Source organism: Channa argus, chromosome 4 (assembly GCF_033026475.1).
Source record: "Channa argus isolate prfri chromosome 4, Channa argus male v1.0, whole genome shotgun sequence".
Classification (NCBI taxonomy): domain Eukaryota; kingdom Metazoa; phylum Chordata; class Actinopteri; order Anabantiformes; family Channidae; genus Channa; species Channa argus.
Window position 1 is genome coordinate 16947215 of NC_090200.1, and position 20831 is coordinate 16968045.

At 41.0% G+C, this 20831-nt stretch overlaps 1 protein-coding gene across 12 annotated transcripts in view; it reads left to right on the forward strand.

The window, feature by feature from the left end:
* Positions 1–20831, forward strand: part of frmd4a (FERM domain containing 4A) — a 95847-nt gene that overhangs the window by 49962 nt on the left and 25054 nt on the right. For 11 of the 12 annotated variants that reach the window (XM_067500086.1, XM_067500087.1, XM_067500085.1 and 8 more), the window contains exons 2-4: positions 11208–11273; positions 15765–15859; positions 16636–16728. In XM_067500086.1, coding sequence (XP_067356187.1) covers positions 11208–11273; positions 15765–15859; positions 16636–16728 — 254 coding nt within the window. Of the gene's footprint in view, positions 1–8152; positions 8486–8582; positions 8741–11207; positions 11274–15764; positions 15860–16635; positions 16729–20831 lie in introns of those variants that run through there. The other variant, XM_067500089.1, reaches the window with a different exon arrangement.

Genomic DNA, 20831 nt, shown 5'->3' on the forward strand with positions numbered 1-20831 from the left:
CCCTATGTAGATGGTTTATTTCCTGTTATACAGCTTTCTAATAACTGTAGCTGACAGAAAGCTGTTTATCCTAGATGGCAAATAATTTAGATCCAAGCTGTCTCCCAGCAACGCAATCTTACTGAAAAGTTGTATACATATTTAAAATCTTGCATTATGTCACATCTATCATACATATTCATTTCAGCTCACTGCTGTGTTAGCTTGTAGGCTGTACTGCATCATGTTACAGACTGAAACTCAGGCCAGTTTGTTCTCACTGAACTCCTCTATCCAGTCCACTATGATACAAAGCAGAGAAACATCACAACCCTAAAGAGCCCAGAATACACAATCCTCCCTCTGTCTAGGAGCTGGTTCCTTTTGTTTGTGCTCTGATAAACTGTGTGTGCTTTCAATCAGACCATAGTGTTTTATAGCGAGTGGATTATTTGGAAGAAGAGTCCACCGTTTGTGCCAGCAGCTCCCCTGAATCAGGCCATGATTGTACTCAGCTCAATGCTTTGAGTCTCTCTGACTCTCATGTTCAATTTATCACCGGTTTGTTCTCATGTTCCTCTGAATCAGATGTCAATAAATGAACTCCTGACAGGCAGGCGAATATCCAGAATAGAAAATCTGCCTGTCATAGCTAATTCCTATCCAATTACCTTTTTCCTTATTTCCAGCCAAGTAAATGTTGGATAGGAGGTTGAACTTGTGACTTCCTACTGAAGAATTCAGATCACTCTCCTTGTTTGGCAGCCATTTTCATTCTTATTGCCAAAGTCAGAATCTGTATGTGAGAAAATCTTTTCCCAGAACCAACGAAGATTATTTTGGCAGGGGGAGGGGTAGGGGACCAGGACAGACATTGTCTCAAAAATTTCAAGTGCTTTGTTTATTTTTTGTAATTTTCTAAATAGTTTGCAACTAGCTGGAGGCCTGTTTGTGTTTGATATTCCTGCTTGGGCACACACACTAATCCACAAACACCTCTCTGTAGATTTTCTTGGTGGTTGAAGCCGTTTACAGTGTCTCCCTGGGAATAAAGTCTTATTTGCATAGTTCATCTGGAAAACATTTCCACTGCTCCATTCCCAGGTTTATCAAATACCCAGTGTAAATGTGTGACGGCACCCTGCTTGTTCATCAGTAGTTCAAGTGTGGAAACCACATCAAAATGTTATCTGCGTTTCATATTTTGTTAATATAAATGTGAATTTATGTGATTTGCATCCTTGTTACATGATAAACATTTAAAGCAGCACACCGCTCCTCCCTCTGTTGCCATGTTTTAGTTGCTGCACAGCATAAGCTTCTTTGCCATGGCCGAATGTAATTTCACTGGTAATGTGGCATGCTGCTTGATTGGAGAGCCACTGACTTGATTAATTACAGACATCCACAGACTCACACACCCACTTTGTCACACACATACCACTCAGTAATGCCTAAAGACTTATCTCTTACAGTATTTAGGGAATAGTGCTGACTGAAGACAGGGTGGTATTTTTACGCGGCCAAAAAGAAATTAATCTATTATTGCTGCATGACACTAAAAATAACCACGATAGAGGCACTCCAAACAACCGAAAGAATTGCCAAATATGACCACTTTCCTAGATGTCAGTTGGAGATGACTCAGATGTTAAAGATGTTAAACAAGATAACACAATTTGCAAGATCTGGCTAGTGTTTTACTGGGCCAATGTTGAGCAGCCTACTTGATAAGTCTGTCTGTTAACCCTGTAAATCCTATAAGTGTGTCTTAGCTGCACCCAAAGCCACACCTTGGACGCCAGAGCACACATGATATAAGGTTTTGGAGGTGGTCCTTGTCTGTTTAGTGAAGTGATAGTGTTAACTGTGGTATTAGTGGTGGGGATATAGGGGCTTATAATGTTATAAGTTCAGAGGTTAGGGCCTCAGTATAGAATGGTAATCTCAGAGGATTACTAGGGGAATCTGGTGAATGTCTGAGGAAATCCCTCCTCTTGGATGTAGGGATTCTCTAATCTGACAATGTGTCCACATGTGTTTACCGAGCAGAGGTTTTGTGTGTATGTGTGTTAACTTTGTGTGTTAAGAATAATGAGGAATTGCCATCATTTCATAAACTGAAATATTCAGAATCCTACCAGCAGTCATAAGCTGACCACATATGGTATGTTTCCTTCATCATTTTGATTTTCTACGGTTACGGTTTAATAAGTCATATGAGTCATTATTTTAAATAATTGTGAAAGCTGGAGAACTCTGTTTGTTTTATTACTAATACAACAAATGCCGTCAAACTCTGCCTCTGTATGCATACCCACTGGACTAACCTCTGTGTTAGTCCAAATAAATAATCAACTAAAGCTAAAAAAATTTAACCTACTTCTCTTCTTTAACAGTGATCAGGTGCTTTTTATTTACTGAGCAAACAATTTCGACCTCCTACACTCACATTCTAGGTCTCCCTTAGGTGAAATGGCCAAATAGGAGACATTCAATACCTTCTCAATGATGGGATTCCCTTTGGACAAGAGGAATTGAACGCACATACTGACATGCACACACAGATCTCACATACACTTGCCAAAGAGCTCTCCCTGCAGATGAGCTGGGTCATTTTTCATTACTCTGGTTCAGAGGAATCAAGTGCATAGTAAAGGAGTGCAGGTCACTGTAGAAGTGGAGGTGGACCAGACAGGGGCTTATAGCTCTTTTTCTCCCCTTCATGTATCATTATAGTATGTCAGAATGGATCCAGGGGTAAATGCAAATGCTGCACTGTGTTCACTACATCTTTACTCATCTCTTTGCTTCAGTTTTCTACAGTATCCTTTTCTATCTTTACAATAGAGGCATGTTTGTGCTTTTCTTTTATAGACCTGCTTCTGTGTTTAACTAATCTTGCATCATTTGAGCCAGCATGGCCTAAAGAGGAGTATATGAAGGAAGAGTGAGGGGGTGAGGAAGATAGAGTGTTTCCATCTTTGTAGAGCAAAGTGTTCCCTTTGCCTGTTACAGTGTCTTTGTGTTGTTTACAGCACCTCATTCTGTGCCGTACATTTTTGGCAGAGTGTGTATGGCAAGACTAGAAGAGTTTTAGAAAGTTGTCATGACAACGTTTGTTTGCATCTTAGACTGGAGAGCACCGAATAGTGAGGCTGGTCTAACATTTATGTGCCTGTGTGTGTGTGTGTTTGTGTGTGTGTGTGTGTGTGTACAGGCTGTGTCTATGTCACTCAGCTAAAGACAATGTGTTTTCTAAACTCAAGAGTCATTTTGTGGATGCAAAGTTACTGAGCTTTTATAAAGCTGGTATCCTGAATGATGAATATCACTCTGTGGCTGTCTCCCTAATTAGCTTGGAGGGTCTTTAGAATCCCTGGTGGGGACACGCACACACACAGGGGCAAAATTAGCAAAGAAGAATGAGGGTTTTGGTACTTTTTATCCAAAACCCCTTTTCTCCTCCCCATGCTGTTCTGGTCTCAGGGTACATGTTTAATAGGCCGGCAGAATACAGCCAGGACTGTCTCTCACACACACACACACACACACACACACACACACACACACACACACACACACACACACACACACACACACACACACACACATTGGTTGCTGACAGGACTGTTAAATATTCAGCATACTAAATGATTAGAGTGTTTGGTATTCTATCCAGTCACAGGACAGGAGACAGAGGCCACTGGAGTTCAACTATTCTGCTGTACAAAGTGCCCTTGAGTTTAGGATGGGTGTGTTTGTGTGCATGTGAATGGTGTTGCTTATCTGCCTATAACAAACGAGAAGAAGTGACAGAGAAAGAAAATAAGAAGTATGATGATTTATTTATATAGGTTTATAGTTGGACTATGAGAGGATGTATGCACACATAACATTTAGATTTCTATATATACAAAATACAATTAGTCACATGCACTGCCAAATACCTAGCACTATACTGTATGTACTGCCAGGAGTATCACTGAACACAGGGCCACTCAGGACAACAATGATTTCTCACAGTCTAAATTATAAATGAAGAGAAGAGGTGCAGGGGTAAAAGATCCTTCCCCTGTGAATGATTCACACACAAATGCTCACACACGTAGCCTCACAGTGACCCAGATTCTTGCAGATAAACCCCCGTGATCCGTAAGACTGTGTTTCATTGAAATAAAAGTCCTGAAGATATGACATCACTTGTACCATTAGTCATGAATGTCTCTGGTTTTCCTGTTAGTCTATTGATGCTCTTTCCCCCCTCAGTCCTTTCTCAGAAGCTACTTCAGAATGAACCTTGGATACATTTCATCCAAAACATATAGGCTAGATATACGGCCACATTTTTAGTAGCTCTTGCCAAAATACATGCATGGAGCAACACAGCTGTTGTACTTTAGCTTTATCAACTACTGTAAGTGTTCCCTTTGGACTGGTATTCAAGGAATGTGTAATGAAAGGGATAAAAAGGGAAAGTTGACCAAAAAAAAAAAGTCAGCTTGTCCCTACTTTGCGAAGTTGGCAAAGTGGAAAAAATTGACTATTTTAAATTAGAAGCATCCTTGTACAAACAAATTAAAATTGACATGGGTGAGCATCATGTGCAAACACATTTAAATATTTGGTGTAGCATGCAAGAGGGATGATCTGTTTGCAGACTAACCACAGCGGCCAGTGGTGACTTGCTCTCATACTGACACACAGTGGCGCAGTATCATCACCCTGTGTTCTTGAAAGGCTTTTATTTGCCTACATGTCATCAAGGGAGACATTTGCTGTGGGCCTGTTTTAGTGCGTTCTGTATTAAATATAACTTCAGGCCTGTGCCTGTGTGCACATGTACATGTACAGTATGTGACCCCATTTTTTGCCACACAGTTTTAGCATAAATATAAACAAAAGAAAACGTGTACATCATGGACTGAAAGAGGACGAGAAAAGAATGAAACAAATGAGGAAAGAGGAAGGACGCTGATATGAAACAGAGAGTAGAAGGGTCCATTAGCAGTCTTTTGCATGGATACGTTATTAGTTGGCAGCTAATAAGAGATTCTACTCACAGTCCTGAGATAACACTCCGCTACTCACTGTTGCCTGCATACAGTAGTGACATAGTAATGCTGGGGATTCACAAAAGCATTTTATTAATTTAGGATTTGGGGAAAAGAATGAACAGAAGAATTTCAGAAATTAATTCATCAAGAACAAGGTGAAACTGTTTTAGTTATGACAACAGTTATTTTCACTATATTTACTTTTCTTTATTTCACACACATATTATTTAACAAAGTGCAAATCCCATATGGCAGCAAACGTATTACATCTAACAATGCATCCAGTACAACTTAACAAGAATCTACTGTAATGCATGATTTCCAACGTCTTTGAAACAACCCACACAAATATTCCCACTAAAAGTGCATATGCAGTATTTAAAATGAATAAGCATTTCCATCAGTTTTTTGTCAAAGTTGTGCTTAAACATGTAAAGAAAGGAGAAAGGTTTTGGGTAAAGTGTAGGAATGGGACTGTGCAGTTAAAGAACAAAGCAGAGTTGGATACAAAAATATCTGCAGTTTGTTTGAAGTGCCAGTGTGTTTCTGATTTTAAAAAAACGCCCTGACTGGAACCACATTTCAGTCCCAAAGTCACTCACAGGCAAGGAGGGTGGAGCTCTCACCCACTCACATAAAAAACATGCCCTCAGACTCACACACATATACACAATTGAACCAACAAAACAGACCTCTACCGGTCAGTCGTTCCTCTAGACATTCCTGGCTGCCTTTCCATGACCCTCCCTGCTCCAACTCACTCTCTTGCAACGTAAAGCACTAGATGGAGATAAAAATGGGATTTGGCCTCGCTATTATTTTTCCATCAAGTTTTCAATAACCCACTGAACTGAAACGCTAGAGTACTGCTGAATCTCGTTGTAATATAATCTCCACCATATGCAGATAGTGTTACATTAAAAGTGACAACGAGTCATAAAGCTTATTCAGCTATAATGATCTCAGCATCATAAATCATCATTGGACTGCTTGTGTCAGGCTACGCTTGTTCTCGAAGTGGCATGTTTAAGAGTATGCATTTGTTTAGTCTCCATAAATGTTGGAGGGATGCAGACAAAGACAGACAGCGCAAGACAAGAGGGCGAGAACATGGAGTCTGTGTATTTGTGTTTGTTTCTGTCTTAAATGCCTACCGCAGCGTCCCACAGTCAGGGTTAAAGAGATTCTCCATCTTGCTTCAATTAACCGTTCATACTGTTTATGTCACACTCCACCAATATAGGTTAGCTTTTCCAGTGCAAGACCATCCACCCTCTTCCCATGCTCGACCCTAAAACCTGACTCTAATACCCGCCACCTGTTAAACCCACATGCCCCATCCAGATCTTTCCCCTTTGGATCTTTACTCTATGAAATGCACCAGATCAGCAATTCATGACAACCACACCTCAGCCCAGAATGGAAGCCCACAGGCTCTATAACGAGGCTCGTTCAGGGCCCAGTCATGTCACACCTACAAGTGTTTTTCACCTTGTGCCCCTTGGCAACACTGTTTGTAGGTCGCTAAAGGTGACAGGGTATAGAGGGTTTAAGGGGCACCAGTACTGAAGAGTGGCTCACTGAATCACAGCTGTTTCTTACTGTTCCATCCTGCTTTGCTTCCTTCCTTTTACTTGCTTTCTTATTTTGTGAATCCTGCTCTTCTCATTCAGCTTCTCTGGAGCAACTCATTCAGTATCTATTCAAAACAGGAAGCATAACTCATAAACACGTGTTGTTCAAGTATTCACAATCTTCCTTCTGCTTGTTTTTTTTTCTTTTTTTGCTCTCACCTTCTGTTTGTGTCAGCTTTAGCTCCACTGCATGCATTGTCCCCTTATCTCTTCTTTTCCTGGATTGGTCAAACAACATGCAAATGATGGCAAACAGAGGACACGATCCAATGAGGGAGGTATCAATTTAAACTGAAAAAGAAAATGAGGGACTGGTGTATGTATTAAAGCCAAAGAAAGAGTCATCTGGAGATGTTTAAGTTGGACAGGCCAGTTTCCGGTGTCTGGAACAGGCCAAAAATATCCAGAAACAGAAAAATCTAGCAGGAGGGGAAAGGATACACCTCCTCATTTCTCATGTGACCTTCCACATTCAGCAAACTAAGCTGATTTGTAGGCTTGCAGCCTGAACTATGGCAGAGGCACGACGGCAAAGCAAAGCACAATTTTCTGTTGCACCTTTGCATTGCTTAATGTCTGGAGCATTTCTAGTAATGCTGACTGATCCTGCAAATGTAGGATTATGCATTTCTTGTGTCATATCAAATACTTTGCAACTGTATTTTGCTCAAAGAAGTGTCAAGTACAACTGATGCTGTCATGTTATCTTAAGGCAAACTGAATATTTATGCATGCTGTATATGTGCTACATGCAAACAAACACTGTTGTCATTACACGAGGATTTCTCATGTTGTAATATAATAAAGCAAACAGACAAGCTTATGCTTGCCAAGTCATTCAAAGACTTTATAGACAGTAGGTTATCCCTACATTCATGGCACACATTAGTAACTATTTATGGTACCAAAAACTGGACATGTTGCTTGTGGTTTCAACGGCTGCTGCTCCTGCTGTGTAAGGTAAGCACTAGTTCCCAATTTAGGGCATATGAAAAAAAGAGAGTTTTTTGCAACGGCTGCAGTGGAGGCCAGGCCAATACTCATTCAAGCAAGCCAAACCTGAGAGGGAGGAGGTTTATGTTTGAAAGTGCAGAGAGGAAGTGACAAGCGAGGAGAAGGAGAGCGCAAACCAGGGATGTAGAGGTCCAACTTTGTTATATAGTAACAAAAGAGTATAACCTGGGTGTACTGTAATCATTTATTGTCACTAAGTCATATGAGGACAGCGCAGTTCCTCCCACATAAAGAGCATTTCTGAAGGTGCAGCTAATTTCATAGAGTAGGCAGACTGAGATCACTGTTCATTGTTAGTTATCAGCAGGGTCTGCAGACACTGATGTCTGTTTGGGTTTGTACGCACACTGAGCGAGAGAGAGAGAGGTCTGCAGTTTCTCATGGCTGCGAGCTGCTGCAGAAAATTTCTCCTCATCTCCTCCCCTCCCCGCCCCCACATCTTGCCTCCATTATTCCCGTGTTTTCGAAGCAACTCCGATGACAGCGAGACACATAGCCGGCAAGTAAAGGCAGCCTGGAATACTCTGGAGCGTTAGCTGCTCCTTCCGGTGGTCCCCCTCGGTGTCTGACCGTTGGTACGGTCCCCTGCTGTCCGCACGTTCACACACCGTTTGCGCACGGTGCCGGTGGAGGAGAGGAGGAGGGGCGGGGGTTGGTCGACCGGGACCAGACCCGTGAGAAGCTCTCTTCCTCAGAAGGAGTGATGACAGAAGCCTGGAAAAGCGCTTCATGGTCGCTGTTGGTGAGCACCGAGTTACCTCTGGGCTGCACGCCGGGGATATGAGCGAGAACAGCGCTGTGGTGCGTAGAGGATACGGGGAATGAGACACGGCGAGCTGCGTCGCATGTAACTAACTAATGGTCACTAACATGGATGCTCATGTGCCTCCTCCCCTAGGTCGGCCGGGAAATGGGGTGTTTTTGGATGAATTTCTTGCAGCACCACGACTCGTTTCGTTCTGGGATTAATAATTCAGGCTTTTAAAAGCATTTTTTCCTGACCCTTGGAGCCGGTTTTTTTCTGTGAGAGCCTCGGAGAGAGCGTTTGTCTGCAAGGTAACTAACTAATAATAAGATTACAGCTGCCGCCAGCGCTGAACAAGCATCAGCGTGGACTGTCCGCTTGTGTTTGCGTCTGTATTTGTGGTGTGAGCTCCAGAGAAATGATGGAACCGCGGCTGCTTTATTACACCATAGCGATTGGTTACATCCGTCGTATTCATCCTTCAGAGAGAGACACTTTGTTGCCAATGAGTCAGGCCCGAGGATGCAGGTTAGCCAGCTCAAACCCGACTAGTAATGGGTCAGAAATGTTGGTGGAGGACATACAGCATGAATCACACCCGGGACACTGTGATTTAGAGTGTCACATGTTCTGTCTGGTGCACTACGCTCTAATCTCTACAGAGCTTAATGTGATGCTGCACAATCACTGAGTGTTCAGTGTTAAATAAACGTATCTCTAAAATTTCAGATGGTGAAATTTCACATGGTGAAATTTAATAGTTTTTTTTAGTTTTCTCAACACTGTTTAATAACAAGAAACTTTTAATAGTAACTTTATTAAATTTGGTTCAATGGTGTCCAACACAGAAAAGTGAATTTTATGACTAAAACTCGATAAGCTTCTGTTTCTGCTAGATTGGGCTGGCTAATTTTAGCCTCCAGGCAGTGATTTGTTACCTTGACGTTAAGGTTTGCACTATTCCCAGGTGCCTCAAGCAGAGTGCCAGGGAGTGTGTGTCTGCATTGCAGGTTAAAGTATCCTGCAGACAAGATACTTAAGATAAAGTAAGTTGTTAGGTCAGTATCTTGACTTCTTTGCTCTTCTGCTTTATAATGAAGAAAGAAGATTAGCCAGAGAAATATTTTAAAAACAATATATGTGCAAACAGTCTGTAAGTTTGCTGCAATCTTTGTTTCATGTCACAACTAAATGTATACGTTTATAATGCATGATTTCTTATGTTAGGTTATAAGGAATAGAAGGAATGATCACATCACTGTCCTTTTGCTTGCTATGGTAATATATATGATAAACAGGTATAGTTTTGGAAAACTAATGTAATTCCTAGTCTGTAGAGAGGGAGGTGAAAACAAAGGGCAACATTGGAAAATGTAAGGGTGCGTGTGTGTGTGTGTGTGTGTGTGTGTGTGTGTGTGTGTGTGTAATTGTGTGCACAGGTGCACTCATTGTAAGCTGTCAAACCACAGGAGATCAATGGTGAGTGGGAGGGTGAACCCAACTCTTTAAAGTAGCTAAGTAGCTGAATGGCGCACACACACACACACACTAGTAATCATTCATCAGACTTCACACAAGGATGAATACTGAGGTACAACTCTGTCTTTTATTTTGCCTCCTCTTTCTCTGGCATCTACAACTCTCTGCTAAAGTCTCACCTCTAATCTGCCACCTCAGTGTAAGCTGGCATGAGAGGTGAGAGAGTAGATGTGTGTAATGTCGTGGACACTCCCTTCTCCCTTACCAGACTGCAGGAGCCTCAGGTGGACAGTATGATCCCTGCGGTGAAGAGTTACAAACCTGTGACACTTGTGCTCATGTCTGTGGCATTTACGGAATTTCTAACAATGAGGATGTAGGTCTACATCTTTCCCCACAACCTTCTCCAACATTTCTTACCCCTCCACCACATCCCATCACATACCCACACACACAGATAGTCCGACTCCCCCCCATTTGCCAGATGTGGGGAAGTGAGGGAGGAGCCAATGGGTGTTTGTGTTCCTCAGGGTCCCGACTTCCTGTTAAATTGTGGAGAATCTCCACATGTGCTGAAAACACCAGGAGACACATGCACACAAACAAACACGGACACTCTGGCACAGTTTGTATGTCGGTTTTTTCTGCGGTGCATTTTTAAACCTTAGCCTTGTATTTGTTTGAATTTTATTTCGAAGGTTTGAGAAAGGATTCGGCCTTGTCAATATTGTGAGATGTTTGGTCTAACCTGTGTGTGTGGGGCACATATCTCCAACTGTTCATTCTATTATTATTGTACCTGGTTTGAAGTTGAGGTCAGAACTTGTTTGACAGATAAGAGTTTTTATTTTATTTTGTTTTGCTTTTTGCATCTCCGTGCTGTGAACTAGTATCACGAACACAAAGGTCACATATTGTCAGCAAGCAGCTTCACTCACAGTTATGTCCACTGATGGATAATGGATTTCCTGCTTAAGAAGGAATGCTAGAAATGTCCGTGAGGAAGAGAGCAGTGCAGGACATTGTCTTTGTTGGCCCATTGTGTGTAGTCAGTTAAGCTAACCTTTTTAAGACTCCACTGAGATACCACTTGGACATGCACAGCCCAAACTGTGACACTGCATATTTCTTATACTGTACTCTATCATGTGGACATATATGTTTCTTACATGATTTGTGTATATATGAGGACTCATACAAAACTTTTGCTTTTGATCTACATTGGTATAACATGTAATATCTCTTTATAATTGCACATGTTAACTTTCCTCCGTTGTCTTTTTATTTTTTGTTTCATAGATGACAGAGGGAAGGCGATGTCAAGTCCATCTCCTGGACGAACGAAAGCTGGAACTCCTTGTACAGGTGGGCCCCCCCCTCCATTTGTCGTACCCTCTCTCTTTGCAGTCTTTTGTTTCCATAGAACAAATGAGAAGTGATGTCTGGCGTCCTGCTGACAGAGGGAAATTTGGTCAGTAGTAGGTGACTTTGCGCTTTCTTGATGCTCACCTGATCTTCACACACACACACACACACACACACACACACACACACACACACACACACACACACACACAGCGCACACACAAAGCACAAACAGGATGTGTGCAACAGACCTTGGCCTGATTTGCTCTCCTGGCAGAAGCTATGTGTCAAGACACTGACTTCAGTCCTAATGATGTTCTAAGCAAGAATTCTTACATCTCCTAATTCATGCTTCACTGGTCATTCTTCACTCCTCTTGATTCCTTAGCATCCATATATATCTATCTGCCTGTCAATCTATCTACCTACGTATGTACAAATCTACCTACCTGTGTTTGTCGATATGAATATGCTGCACCTTGTCCTCCACACAGCTTGCTGCCCCTCTCTGTACTTTCTGCCTTCAGATTTCCCTTTCCGCAGTAATGCCTAATGGCAGCAGGAAGACCCATGACAACCTAGTCTCTCTCTCCTTTGCCTTTTAAAAGGTCTGCTCTTGTCAGCTGCTCTGCTATCTGTTATATTGTACATCCCATGTTCATGGTTTGGCAGAACAAAGCATTTTTGTTAGAGGCTCTTTCTAACCGCCCCAGCTCCTCCTGGGTCTGACCATTACCCGATACCACTAGAAAGAGAAAAGGACAAAGAAGGTAATTGCTCTTTAACAAGGGGAGAGGAGCAAGCAGAGACTGACACAGAAGCTCGGGAGTTTGAGGTGAAGAGAGAAGGATGAAGAATGAAGAGACAGGAGATGACACTGGAGGGATTGGAAGAGAGAAGAGAAAATGGAGGGGGGAGCCGAGGATAGGTCTGCTGACTTTCTGATTTGATTACACTGCCAGAACTGATCCTCTCCTTCAAATTGGCACTTATTTCTGCTCCTCTCCCTCCATGCCTCGGACTTACCACTCTTCACTCCCATGTCTTGTTTTTTCACTCAGCTCTGTGCTTGCCTTTACCTGCCTTTCCCCTGGCTCCGGCTTCTTGTAAATTTTCTAACACATGTGAAGCAGCCCTGTAGCTCATGCATTTGTTGTCACAGCCACTTGTTCTCCATCTTTGCTTTGTGTTAAATAATTTTACACACATTTGACGATACATTGTTTGTGAAAATAGCACAATTGTTTCTTATGTCATAATATACACAATGGTAGCAAATTGTATTTTTACAGTTTGGCAGTGGTATTAGCAAGAAGAAAGGCATGACAGAAAAGCTGGGAGAGGGACGTTATTATGTCATATATATCAGAATAGTCTTTCTCTGTCTGTCTCTCTTTTTCTGTCCTAGCTTCTCTCTGTTGGGCATTTTTACAATATGCCAGTGACTTGTTAGTTAAACCACAGAGAATCAAATGTTATTCTTGGTTTTCCACTAAAATAAGAAGCAGTCATTTGCAAAAAGGGATTTCTTAAGGGGATAACCATAATTCATAAGCAGTCCAAACAGTTGTCTGTTTGAAATATTAAGACAGATTTCCAGTATCACCCACTTCATACTATTTTTATTTCTTCAGTGATCATTTAAAATCACTGTGGTCTATTCTGTCTTTTTGAGGTCTTCATTTCAGTCCCTGTCACCATGCCAAGTGCATGAGCCAGCAAGGCCCAGAAAAGCTGGATCTCACTTCTGTCACTGACTTGTAGCTGCTCAATCCCAGAAGTGTTGTTCATCTTTTCCCGCTTCCTTATCCCCTTCCTCCTTCCTTTGATAGTGTGTCCTCTGTGGTTTGTTTATGGAGCAACGCACCATTGGCAGAGAACTATGTGCTAGTAGGTCAACACACCTATTGACCAGGTTGTAAAGATGGAAGCTAACCACCAAAGACTCTATCACTCCCTTAGGCTAGAGGGGTGTACAGTAAAGAGTAAATCGGATATTCAGGTTAGGTGTGATGTTTATGTGAACCATTTCAAGGTTTGACATGGAGTGAAAATGCTACGGTACAAATCTACATAAAAAGAATTTATAGTAGATATAACATGCTAGTACTGCTTGCAGTACATAGTAGTACTGTAAGCAGTTATATTATTAAAACCAGATTCTTAGAGTGGGAAAAAATAACATTATTCAGAAGATTGTGGCTAAAAAACATCATTGGATTCGAAAGACTGACACTCCCATAAATCTGAACAAACCCTGAAGGCATCGAGGACCTGACTTAACTGTTTGCAGAGATTGGGCTGTGACTTACTGCCAGCAAGCCAAGTAAGCCACTGTTGTGTGTTTGTCACTTGACTGTGGGTTCGCTTTTGCGCATCTCCTCCTCACATACACCTCCCTATAATTCGTAGACTGTTAATTACCTGTGATGCTGAGAAAGCGCAGACTAAACGTCTATTAGTAGTAATGCTTTCTAAGCTAGCAGAGCACTTTACTGTCTGATAGAGGGTTCCATACTGTGTGTATATGTACAGTATATAAGGTGTGTCTGCTTTGCCTGCATATGTCTGGAGTGTTTGTCTGTGTACGTGTTTAGTGTGCCACATCATCTAATATATAACATATTATTCACTGTCTGTATCACTATTCATATCTACTACAGCATTATTATGCTTCTGTTAGGTGTCTGCCATCTCACAGATAAGCTGTCAGGATGAGTGTTTGCATATGAAGCAGGTCTAACTGAAGAGAGCACTAAATTCAATTATACTATCCAGTGGAACCCATGTGATTTTTACTGTCTGCTTGATAACAATGTCAGGCAAGGAGTTCATCCTAAGCTTACACACTTTTCCTTGTTCCTTTTCATCTTAAGTCATTCCCCTCTGATGTTTAACAGGGGTTTATTTTATCTACATATCATCTTTCCACTGGTTTATTTTATGTGTCCATGTGTCTCCATTCCTTGTATTTTGTTCTTTTTGCTGTGGTGGCACAGATGATGTTTGATTGATATTGTTGCCAACATAGTTGACTGCTGTTTTGTAATGAGAGACCACCACTGTGTCTTAGACTGAATCAAAACATATATTACAGCTAATACTTTAAAGATAGTCTCCTACCAGACCCAAAATTTCCACATCTAAAATGTTTTGACCAATTCAAAGAGGCCTTGTGTTGCTCTTGTGCATGGCTGAGAAAAAACAGAACCAGTCAGAGCATTTGTCAGTGAGTAGGAATTTTTGTCAGACACTTCAGGACTTAAACATAAGTCAGTTCTAATCACTGTAGTGTCCATAATATATTAAGGCTACATTACAGCAACCCTATTGTTTCTATTTAACACTATAATCTGGCATGCAGCAGAAACACTGAGATTTCAGAGGCCACATCAACCTATATGTTAGATTTTTCTCAAGCTTTCTTTATTGCTTCTATTCTCCAGAGGCTTTCTGTGTAGCAGGATCACTGTAGGCATTGTGCTTATATGAGATCTAGGTCATTGGAGATGTGAGTCTGTGTATGTAAGTGTGTGTGTGTCTGTGAGTGTGTGTGTGTGTGCGTGTGTGTGTGTGTGTGCACACGCACTTGCTGTTTGCATGACATCACCTCCTTCTCTTTAAATAGCTCTCAGTAGCTTCTGTCACTGAAGTTGTAACTGTGCAGTTAGCAGATAGTAAAAGACCTCAAGGGGGAGATTATTGCAAATGTGCTCACTACGGCAATATATCGAAGCTGTGTGTGTGTGTGTGTGTGTGTGTCTGTGTGTGTGTGTCCTGTACACAGTAGTGCAGGGCATGTGTTCCTCCTGTATATTGTGAGTAGGCAGTGTGCATGCTGTATATGGGCCCTTGTATGCATATGTGCATGCTGATTTGTGTGTATGTGTAATGCATATGTAGGCAGCGAGGCACACCCATGGTTAACCTCAGGGTGGGGCGTGCCATTACTCAGGATGTCACAAACCAGCAACATATGGCTGCAGTCCCCAGCCTCTGCCTGGCTTTAAGATGCTTTGCATGATTTGACCATTGTGATGAATGAGGCTTGTCATAACATGCACTGGAGCTTTGACAGTACTGCACAGTTTTAATGTGCAATCAAGTTAGCTAGTTGCAGCTTTTTCCCTGCAGTACAGTGGTTCAGTCCAAAGCCATGACTCTGCAGTAGAGGTCTGGGTCAAAGAGGCAGAAATTAGAGAGGCAGTGAGGGGAAGGGCAGCTCAATGCCCTGCACTGTCAGCAACACTCCGTTCATCTTTCTTGCACATGCTCTCTCTCATTTGCCTCCTTCTTTCTTGCTCTTTACTCATTTTCCTAGTGTCTGCCAGAATGCTTAGTCACTGCACTAAATCAATAGCTGATAACAGACATAGCTCTGGCACATGAGGCCTTCTGTTTCCAGGTATACCACAGTTTGATAACACTTTTGTAAACAATACAAGTTAAAACTGATAACTACAACTGTTATACTAATCTGATTCATTGCAGCCCAAGCTGATGGCTAAGGATTTGCTGGACCTTGTGGCCTCTCACTTCAACCTTAAGGAAAAGGAGTACTTTGGAATTGCATACACTGACGAAACGTAAGTTACCAGCCATCATTCTGGTTAAAACAATGATGTGTGATCTTTTAGAAATATCAGACTATAAAGTAATGTTATAAAGTCCCTAGCTATAGGAAGTTGTGATGTAAGATGATACTTTAAATTTTATCTTCCAGATGGCTTGTTACTGTGCCTTAAATGCAAATATGAAATTCAAATTTGTTTTCTTGTGTCTTGTGACCTAGAATGATGGAAGCATCACAACAGCATGACAGTCTAGAAACTATTCATGCAAACATACAAATGATTTACATACAGGCAAACACTGCCAATGTCTCTGTGTGTCTTTTTTGTTTCACCTCATGCACCCGCTGATCACAAGCAAGACTGGCCACTGCTCTGTGACATTTATTGTGACATATGCTGTAGCCAATGTCAGTCCAGCACAGCAATATCAGCTTTGTAGTCTGAGTCCCTCAGGGCTAATTCTGTGTTGTGTTGATTTGCTACATGTGCCTGGAGAGAGCACATGCCTCAGCTCTGATGGTTCAGTCATCAAAGAAGCTGTGTGGGGAGAGACTGAGAGACACAAAAAGGGCAATTTTAAGAGAGAGATGTTGCTCAGGAGACCATGTGGGGTTACCAGGGTGACGAGCTGTCTCTGCATTTTTTCCTCTCTGTTGGCGAGTGGGACCGAAAAGAAAGGATGGGGGGAAAAGTACAAGAAATGATAACTGTCACAATATGAAGTTTTTGTCCTTGTGTGTGTCTGAATATGAGCACTGATTGATTGTTTTGTTGCTTTGTCTCACCAGGGGCCATTTTAGTTGGCTGCAGTTAGACCGCAGGGTATTAGAACATGAGTTTCCCAAGAAGTCTGGTCCCATTGTCCTCTACTTCTGTGTCAGGTGAGTATTTCTTCCTTAATTGAATCACCTCAATTACACATACCTTTAGAGAGAGTTGTGTGTGCGAGAAAGTGTGTCTGTATATGTGTTTGTGTATGCACATGCAGTCATGTGGTAATAGGGATAGATTAACAAGGTTAGTTATGACAGGCTCCTGTGAAATTGCTTTGACCCCTGTGTTCAACTCCTGCCATGGGGCCTCTCAGCCAATCATGAGTCTCTTAGTCCTCATCAGTATGCAGTACATGCAAATCCCATCAAATAGCTTCACGGTGAATACACATTGCCTTATTCCAAACAAGACAGCAAACTGCTCTCCCAGAGGGACAGGAGCCTTATCATTTCTTCTTGTATGTGTTAGTGCTGTGCATTTTTATATAGAAGGACTTTGTGACGGATTTGAACAAGGTTCACTTGTCAACGTAATGCTAAGCAGAGTAGGAAATATTCTGCAACCTATGATGACGCACGTGCCTTGTAGTGTGCTCTTACTCTCATTGTTGCTCTGTTGGAGTCATATCATCAGTGAAAGGCCAACTGTTTGCAAACAAAAACTCCTGTGGTGACAGGGTCATAAAATAACCCCACAGTCCCTCATTCTTCTCTCGGCCATTTGTGCTGCTAATACAATGTCTCCAGTGATGTATATAATGCTCCTGACTCACACAAAGGCACTGGATTATGTGGGTATATGTTAAGAAATATGAACATGTTTTGTTTGCACGTGTGGGTCAATAGCCTGCCCAGAAGCACACACTCAATATGAGTTTGAAAGGGAAATGCTTTATTTTGTGTCCAAAGGTGTTTACCACCATACAGTATTTCAATAATGTCATTTCCATGCCAAGGCCTGGGACTTTGCTAGCATCATTCGGTAGTATCTTGAAAGGCAATAACAATGTCTCTCATTAATGACATTTACAAAATGTCTCTATAAAATGCAACACCGTGCTGCACTCACTTAACAATCTGTCCCAGGTTTTTGATACTCCTTTTATATTTCTGCCTATAACTGGTTTATGGTAGACCTCAAACGTTTTTGCAGATGGTTTCAAAGCATGTTTCCATTGGTTTATAAAGGTGTTCCATTAGGATCGATTAGACTCCCTGGTTTTTACTTTGTCTGAATAATGTTATTTTTTAACTGTGCAATGCAAATTTTTAGGATGATAAAGTCTAGTATGCCTTTGGCACCACTGTAAACCAGACCTTTACAGATTACAGACTGCTTTTAATAAACAGCAGACCTACCTGTTTCATTTAAAGCTTGTTTTGCACTCCAAGGGAAGGAACAATACAGTGAAGCATCTGTGTGCTAAATTTCTAAATTTTCAAGACATAGCTCTGGTGTTAACCCTATTAAGTGAGCTGTGATGGCAACACTGCTGTGATATAATCTCACATTTTTGTCCAATACAATGTGCATGTTTACCAAGAACAGAACTCTGCATTATAACAAAGTTATATCTTGAAGTACATTTGCATACTTCATACAACAGTTTTCTTGCCATGCACTGATCAAAATTTCTACACAAAAAAACAGAACAACAATCCAACTAATATACCCATACAATACTTGGATTACCTTGACAAAAAGTGAAACTTAAGTGTCGAGCAATACAACATACATATCCAACTAATGAAAGAGCTTTTTTTTTTTACCAGTTCCAGTGTCCTAAGATGTTTTTTAAAAAGTTTTCTACATTTCGCTTATCTCAAGCAGCTAAACTCCTGTCAACTTGTGTATAATCAAAAACCAAAACTAACACACATGAAGGAAGCTCAACAACACAAAACACAATACGCCAGTGAATAGGTTATTACTTAGTGGTCTAAGAGCAAGTATCTGTCCTTTTATCCCTTTTAGCTTTTGCCAGCAAGTCCAGTCCAGTCCTGTATTTACTCCTGTGAAGTCTCTTACTCGTTCATTCCTTTTTTATATGCTCACTTCATCGCCTTTTTACCACATATGCCATGTTGAGCCATGCTAAGAATACATATGGATGTATTGCACACATATTACACAAATACTGAGCTAGCCTAGAGTTCTTTTATGTGGTGCCATAATGTGTTATGTAGTTACTTAAATGTTAAAAAAAATTACAAATCAGTGATTTAAATAAATGTCTAATCTTATTGACTGATTTATAGCTCCTTTAAGAAACAGACCTGATCCATTGACCAGGAAGCAACGATAGATAAATGAGAACATAGGAAATTGTAAACAATTATGTAGAAGGGCTGAGCATAAATGGAAGAATTCTGGTCTTACAGTACATTTTATTATAATGAAAGAAAACATATTATTTTTTAATAGGATGGTGAAGGATGCCAGAGCCTCTTATTTCTCACAACTCATCTATGCCAATCGTCAAAAGACCAGATTTCTATTTCATACTGTCGAAAGGCTGGTTTAACCCTCTACCCCTTCATGCCTCTGCCACATGTGTTGCTGATTGCAATAAGTTTTTATCACACTTTGTTTCCAAAGTGGAGAAAATTAAGGGTCGACCACTCAAAATCCTTCATTTCTGGATGTGGTCTGTCCTTATCGAGCTCCCTGAACTATTTCTCCCCATTACACTGTCTAACCTACTCGATACAATATCTCATATGAAAGCATCTACTAGTCCACTTGACATTATTCCAACAAAATCTTTACTGGAAGTGTGACTGCATAGCACCATACTTATCACCATGCTTATCATATTGAACAAATGACTGAGTACTGGTTGTGTTCCGGATTATTTTAAACTTGGCTGCATACAGCCCATTTTAAAGAAACCTAGTCTTGATCCTTCTATACTGGACAGCTACCGCCACATTTCTAAATTACCGTTTGTCTCTAAAATTTTAGAAAAATTGGTCACACAGCAGTGGCTGACAGTTTTGAACACAAATAAGTTTCGAATAGTTCCAATCAGGTTTTCGCAAGAACCACAGCACAGAGACAAGTCTTATACGGGTCACAAATGACCTTCTAATAAATACTGACTCTAGCTTATGCTCTATCCTAGTGCTGTTGGATTTAAGTGCTGCATTTGACACAGTAGATCATAATATTCTTTTGGATAGAGTGAGGCACTGGGTGGGTATATTGGGCATAGTGTTAAACTGGTATGCTTCATATTTGTCTAATAGGAAATTGTGTGTCTCTATTGACAATTATATGTCATCCCCCTCCCCCTCTGAGTATGGAGTTCCCCAGGGTTCGAGACTTGGCCCAATTCTTTTCTCAATCTACATGCTTCCACTGCGTGACGTTATACACAGACATAATATTTCATTTCAATATTATGCCATCATCATCTAGATTATTGCAATAGGCTATTTTACTCACTTCACCAAAAGAAGTTGAAACGGCTACAAATTGTTGAAAACTCAGCAGCTAAGCTCCTAACTAGAAACGGGAAGTTCAGCCACATTACTCCTTGTCTTGCATCTCTACATTGGCTCCCTTTTCATCTTAGGATAAATTTTAAGATTTTATTGGTTACTTCAAAAGCATATGGTTTTGCGCCATCCTATATTTCTGATCTTTTAATTATATATGTGCAATTACGAAACTTAAGACCATCAGACAGTGGATTGTTGTCTGTTCCCGGTTAAAAACAAGGAGGATAGGGCATTTTTCATCATGGCTCCGAAACTGTGGAATAACCTGCCTTAGCTTCCCTTAGATGTGAGATCCTTGTTTTTGTATGCATTTTTATTTTGTGCTTTTCTTTGATTTTATATTTAACCTGATTTTATTTTTATTTATTTTTCCCTTTTATTGTACAGCACTCTGTACTTTTTTTGATAAGTGCTATAAAAATATTATTTAAATGTTCCTGTCCTTTGGTCAGCTTGAGGGCCATATAAATAACTATGTGTGTGTGTCCGTGGTGGTGGTTGTTTGGTCAGAGGGTCACTGTACACTTTACATAGACTAATAAATGTTTGACAATGTGGAGGCAGTGCTGTTATGCTTTGAACTTTGACACCATTTGGAGGTTCCATCCCTCCCTCTTTCCTGCAATTCAGCCCAATCTCTAACCTCAATCTCTCCTAATGTCACCCTGGGTCTCCACTGACCCACTCTCTCTTGCGTGTGCACATAC